At 42.2% G+C, this 6,571-nt stretch overlaps 1 protein-coding gene across 1 annotated transcript; it reads right to left on the minus strand.

Annotated features, from left to right (window-relative positions):
• Window positions 1-415: 415 nt before the first annotated feature.
• gldn (gliomedin) lies at window positions 416-5,586 on the minus strand. The gene is made up of 10 exons (XM_031306304.2): window positions 4,837-5,586; window positions 3,911-3,962; window positions 3,805-3,822; window positions 3,568-3,666; window positions 2,969-3,061; window positions 2,667-2,783; window positions 2,184-2,267; window positions 1,966-2,091; window positions 1,617-1,767; window positions 416-1,524 (listed from the first exon to the last, which is right to left on the minus strand). Exons 1-10 carry the CDS (start codon window positions 5,356-5,358, stop codon window positions 1,059-1,061), a joined length of 1,728 nt encoding a protein of 575 aa, XP_031162164.1. The 5' UTR covers window positions 5,359-5,586; the 3' UTR covers window positions 416-1,058.
• Window positions 5,587-6,571: the final 985 nt, after the last annotated feature.

The following is a 6,571-nucleotide window of genomic DNA, read 5'->3' on the forward strand; positions in this document are numbered from 1 at the left end:
ATTGAAGAAGAAACTGTTATATACAAATGAATGTCTGGCTTTATTTGGCCTAGTAGTAAAACGTTTGAAATAGTTTTAATATATAAATGATATAAATATATATATATATATGAAATACCACAACAGCTTGTACAAACATGAAAGCATTTCTTTATTTTTTGGTTTGTATCATACCAGCTGGATTAGTTGTAACTTTTGTTAAGTGTATGTATGGTATTTATTAAAGAGATTTGTGTTTCTCTCCCTCTTTCTGCCCACTATGTGTACTGTATGTAGCTTAAGTGTTTTACCAATGGTCCTACTGGTGTGTGTGTGTGTGCATGTAATAATGCAAAAGAAGCCAATATCATGGGTAGATGCTTACTAGGGCACTTGAGCCTGGAGGTGTGTGAGAGAGAACAGGTCATGGTCAGAGTTTTACCTTTGTAAAGTGAATAAATTCTTTTTATTTCATCAGGGTGATTTGAAGCTGTTTTTTTTTTTTTTTTGTTTTTCTGTCCAGAGGAATAAGCAACCAGCAGGGACTGTGCTGCTTCATTACAAAGGCGGGTGGACTGTATGTACAGAATATCAAGGGGATAACATGTACATTTATATAAAAATACATAAAAGATCATTGTCATGCAAATACACTAAATAATGTAACAACACAGTTTGACACAAAAGTAAGTTATAAGTTCAATTTGTATAAATTATGAACTGTTTGATACAAAATGATAAAACGTTTTCACACTGTTAGTAACTCCACCTTGTAAAATAAAATAAGATGTAAAATAAGATACAAATACAGCAGGATTTATTTTTTAACAATATTACAATAATTACTGACCAAAAACTGATTTCTTTCAGTGAAACTGAATTTTCAACAACCCATTACTGACAGGAATGCTCTACAGGAAAATAACGGTGACAGTGACGTGTGTACGTATCTCTCTTGAAAATCTAAATATGACCAATATCCAACAATGGAGTGGATAGTTGGTAGTCAGCAGGCATTTGCTCTCACTATTTAACAGTCATGTCTGCAGGTTGTCTGCCATGTTCAGACAGTAGGTTTTTTACTCGTCAGAGATGAAGTGGACCACGTAGAGCCTGACGTAACTGTGATCCCACACATAGAGGTGTCTGTCCTTCGGGCTGTAGGAGAGCATTGCCAGCACTCCGCCTGGAGACCTCAGGTCAAAGGTCACGTTGACCGGCTTTCCTTTCAGCAGGTCAAAAGCAAATGTGACTCTGGTGTCCTTGGTGTCTGTGACATACAGGACACCACAGGCGATGAAGGCGTTGCCGGCCTTGGTACGGGGGTAGGTGGTGTTTATGTAGGACGTGACGGAGAAGGTCTTCTGGTCCAGCTGGGCCACAGTGATGCTCTCATCCACACTGGAGGCAAAGATCAGCCACAGGCCATTCTCATCTGCTGCCAGTTTGAAATAGGTCTTGGAGTTGTGGAGCAGGTAGGCGAGGTTGTGGTACAACGCGTTGTCAATAGTAAGAGTGTGAAGCTTCTTGGTATGGAAGTCAAATCTGTGAACAAACAAGCGGCGAGTTGTTAACTAGAGGGAATGGAAATGATAGCAAAGCTTCTAACTCTGCATTACACTGTACTATCAGCTTACCTGGCAATGCTGGAAGTACCAGCGATGTGATAATAGAAGGAACCGTTGTGAACAGTGTGGCCGCAGCCTTGGTAAAACTTTCTGACATCCACAGTGTCGCTGCTGCTGTTCTGGAAGGAGGCGATGCTTTTATACTCCTTCACAGCACGACCTGGGGAACAAAGAGCAAAATGTTCACTGCTAAGAAAATAATGTCAAGCCTATTAGAGCTCCTATAGAAGAAGTATAGGGTATACTTTATTAATTTCCCCTTGCGGGAATAATAAAGTATACCTTCTTCTAGTCTAACATCCCTGCATTGCCTTGACACATCAGTATCCACGCTGATGGTCCTTTGTAACCAACCTACCAGAAAAGTGTTCCGCCACCCAAATTCGCTCATCGTTCAGCTGAGCGGTGTCTTTCATCCATGTGCCAAATGTGCTCTCCATCTTTGTCACATTTCTGGGGTTGATCAGAGACTTAATCAGGCACTCTGAGGGGAAACAAAATAACATCATGCGTCACATCTCTGCCACATGGCACATATAGTAGCCTACATGTAGACACACTTCTTTGAAAACACACCGTTCTTCTTAGCAGGCTTCCCGTGTAGTTTTACAGCCTCCTTTACTGATGAGGTTTCATCATTTGGAATTGCATGTAACAGCCCTGTTGGAAACAATTTCATCTTACGTTATTCACTGTGGTCACACACGGTGTGTACTTAACAAAACTATCTCACAACAAGGACCATGTATTAGATGTTCTGGAGCTTTTTTTTTTATCATATCTTCTTTGCCAGATGGAGCTGCCCGGATTTTCATGGATATGTAGCTACAGTAGACATTCAAATTGCCTCACTTAAAGGACTTTTCATTCAAGTCCTTAAACTGCTCAGAAAAATAAATACAATTCCATGACAACTGTACAAACTGGTGGATTGTGTGATGCGTTTGAAAGCTTCAGACTACACAGACTTTGCCAGCTACTGTTTCCAATGTCAAGAATGAACTTTCAATCTCAACTGCAGAGTACATGTTTGATATAAGTCAACAAAGGCCTCTATACCCAGGGTATGAGCAGCTTGAAGGTTGGCTCTGTGGTGCCTTGTTCTGGGAGGCCCCTGAGGGCCAGGAGGTCCTGGGGGACCAGGAGGTCCTGGGGGGCCAGGAGGGCCAGGAGGACCTGTACAAAGAAGAGAGGACAACATCTAAACCCTCTGGATGAAAACGTTTTTTTGTGTCCCAGATCTGGGCATTTTTAAAGACATTTTTCTCTTCAAACTCTTAACGTCATTTTAATTTAAAGTTAGGGATGCAAAATGGTTATGAGTTATAAGTTATAAGTAATGAGTCAAAAGTTTTACTTGCCCTCAATGATGACATCATTGGAGGGTTGTCCCTTCTCTCCCGGCGGACCAGCCTCTCCTCGCTCTCCTTTTTCACCTGGTTCCCCGTTCTCACCTGACAGAGGACATTATGCAAAATAGCTCCAAGATTGCATTCATAAACTCAATACACTTTTCCCTATTGTTAAAACCATGAATTATTCCATTGATTCCCTAGGGTGAATCATGCAGTGAAGTGGGAGAATACTGGGTATGAGTTTTCCGGTCCATTTAGCTGAAGCCTAAAACCACAGAGATGAATAATATTAGCTAAGAATATGAGAGAAAGGCAGCTGTTTCAACCTCTTCAGTCCTCTGCTGGGAATCAAATCTGACGTCATTAGGATAAATTGATAGATGTGTTGTGTGTGTAATGTGTTGGTATGTTTTGAGTTTGTGTGTGTGCATGATTTTAAGTGGCTGCTTCTTGGTATTTTGGTATTTCTAACCTCAGGTTATACTCAACCCTTTGACTGTTACATTGTGTACCCGTAGTTCTTCGCTAAAATGGCCAGCATTGCTCAAGGCATTGATAAAAATGGATGGTAAGTAAAAACAGAATAGAGCCTCATTATTCCTTACCTTTTTTTCCTCTTTTCCCATCAGCCCCGGGCAGTCCATTCAGACCGGGGATGCCATCAGTCCCATTGTGGCCGGGCATACCATCCAGACCGGGCAAACCTACAGTAATACAAACAAGTCCTCACCATGGGCTGAATGGAAAACACATTCAGCTAAGATATGGGTCACTAAACCACAAAGGAGACATAGAGTATGGCTAGATTTTTTATTTGGATCCAGAATGAAGACTTTACTTACCAGGCGGTCCTGGTGGTCCTGCAACAGAAGGTTTGAGGATGTTAGAAAATAAAAAGTGATAATTTGGACATGAGCAGGTAGTTTAAAGTATATGAGTAAGACATACCGGCGATGCATACTCCCTTGGTGCTGTTGCAAATGTCGATCAACAATTTGATCTGAAGAGAAAGAGAACATTTCAAAACATGATTAAAATATACACTACCGGTCAAAAGTTTGGGGTCACTTAGAAATTTCCATTCCACTCTTCCACATTATAGACAGAATACCAGCTGAGATCAGTTGCATTGTTTTTTTAACCAGGGCAGCAGTTTTCAGATTACATTATGTGTTTACATAATTGCAAAAGGGTTCTCCAATGTTTTCTCAGTTAGACTTTTAAAATGATCATTAATCAGATTAGTAAATCTAGATAATCAGATTAGTAAACTGAACGTGCCTTTGGAACATTGGATGAATGGTTGCTGATAATGGGCAATGTAGATATTGCATTAAGGATCAGCCACTTCTTTCTACAACAGTCAAGAACCCTTTTGCAATTATGTAAGCACATAATGTAATCTGAAAACTGCTGCCCTGATTAAAAAAACAATGCAACTGATCTCAGCTGGTATATATACTGTAGCAATGCAATAAATGTAAGCAACAGGGCCAGATTAACCACCTACATTCCACTTCCTCTGAAATACTGTAAAGTACAAGTACATACAGTACAAGTATAGGAAAATGTACTTGAGGGCCTTGGGATTACGTTATAATGCAGGTGTTTCAGTTCGTATTGTGCCAGTGTGGCATACAGCATAACCGAACAAATTTGCAATTAATCAAATGACCACAAGTTGGACCTGGAACCTTTAGACCCCCTGATGGCCATGGGCCCCAGGACCAGTCTCCATTTCGACCGGTTGGTGATGCAGCATTAGTCAGCAATACCAAGATAATGTAAGACACTATAGACTGTGTACAGTATTTATAAATCAAATTTTCCTGCACTCTTTCATATCCAATCCACCAGCAGGTTTCTCATCTCACCGGGACCATGGAGTAGGTCATCATCATCATCATGTCATCCTGCACGTGTGCCTTGTGGTAACTCTGGCCGTGTCTGTGCTTGTGCTTCATCTCATCCTTCATCTTCTTCTCTGCTTCCTCTCCCACCTCCTGGCTGACCTCCTGTCCCTCCTCCTGGTGAAGCTCCTGCTGTAGCTCCTTCTCCAGCTCTTCACTTCTCTTATTCCTGGAGTACTGGTATTGGTATTGCGGATGTTCCCCTGCGCTCGCCCGCATCCCCGCCGCTCCTCTCGGCACCTCCTGGATGAACTCCACCACGGAGCTCTGCTCCACCTCAGTCAGCTTCACCTCTGTCTGCTCCAGCAAGACGCGTTGCTGATTCTGCTGGACCAAGAGCACCAGGAGGCCCACAGAGTTCATCAAAGCCACAACACACGTCCCGTACAACACCATGCGCTGAGGGAGAGTCATGCTGGGGGTCGGGATCCACATTGTTACCACTTCAGCTCCTCTTCTCTGAGGGTCACCCACCACCTTCAGCATTCACAGCGGAATACAATTCCAGTACAGCAGTGAATATAAAAGGGCAAAAGCCAAACGGGACAGAGAAAGTCCAAGTTTCTTATAGTCCAGAAGACTGCCACCAAACATCCAATTAAACTAAAACCAACAGGAAGGAATTCAAGGTCCTGTCCAGATTATTGAAAGCTCCGAATAGAGTCCAGTCAGCTTCAGTGTCCGAGCTCCAAGCGGGTGGTCTATCTGAAGGCAGACTGGTAAATACAGTGCTTGTTGTGTTCTTCGCCAAGTGGAGAAGGGGTTGTGTATATGTGTGTGTGTGTGCAAACCAGTAATGTAGGAGTGGGCATTACACAATCTTCTGGGCTTGTCTGGGAAGAAACCCCCGCCTGTTCAGTCACCTGATTTATATTCAGCACAACCCATTCTACTGCAGCGCCGTGGGCAGACTGACATCACACACACAAACACACACACACACACACACACACACACACACACACACACACACACACACACACACACACACACACACACACACACACACACACACAGGCATGCACATATGTATGATGTACGCACAAAAGCACTCACATAAATAACACATGAAAGCATGCATTACACCAGACAAACTGACTGGGCATTGATGTTTACATACATGTACACAGTGTACACATATCATTATTATTATTATTATTATTACAACCAAACTAATCTTGAATGAAAAGAAAATACATGACATCAAAATGCATTAACATCATTATAGTTTCTTTTGAGTTGGTTCATGTCCTCTCTTCCCCAACTCCTGTATCGTCCCTTTATTTCTCCCCAGGCGATGGTCCATGTCACTTCCTCACAACTTCCATCCACCAACTGCAACAATGACCCATTTCTATCGGTTTGATTTGGGCCAGAAAAGTGATATTACACTGCATAAAATGACAGCAGGAAAAAAGACATTTGAAGCATTCTTCACTGTGAAAGGGAGTTGCTATTGCCTCTTTTGACTTAAGTGTAGGTGTAGCTGGCCCATTTTCTGTAACCATTGAAGTAATTACTTCAATAACAATACACTTTGTTTCAATAAGTCGGCTAATTGGCGTCATTGGTGACATGGAGCAGTGCAGGATTTATGTAGTTGACCTACATGCTCTTGCAGCCATGTTATGCCCCATATAACTTTTACCCTCTCACACACACACACACACACACACACACACACACACACACACACACA

The sequence above is a fragment of the Sander lucioperca genome, chromosome 3 (assembly GCF_008315115.2).
Source record: "Sander lucioperca isolate FBNREF2018 chromosome 3, SLUC_FBN_1.2, whole genome shotgun sequence".
NCBI classification, from domain to species: domain Eukaryota; kingdom Metazoa; phylum Chordata; class Actinopteri; order Perciformes; family Percidae; genus Sander; species Sander lucioperca.

What these genes read in the sequence shown, in the direction of transcription:
- gldn (XM_031306304.2), bottom strand. Translation starts at nt 5,358, where the DNA reads ATGCTGAAGGTGGTGGGTGACCCTCAGAGAAGAGGAGCTGAAGTGGTA. An exon ending in CAATGATGTCATCATTGAGG is followed by an intron (nt 2,784 to 2,968) that starts GCAAGTAAAACT and finishes TTCTTTGTACAG; the next exon opens with GTCCTCCTGGCCCTCCTGGC. An exon ending in GAAGCCTGCTAAGAAGAACG is followed by an intron (nt 2,092 to 2,183) that starts GTGTGTTTTCAA and finishes GTTTCCCCTCAG; the next exon opens with AGTGCCTGATTAAGTCTCTG.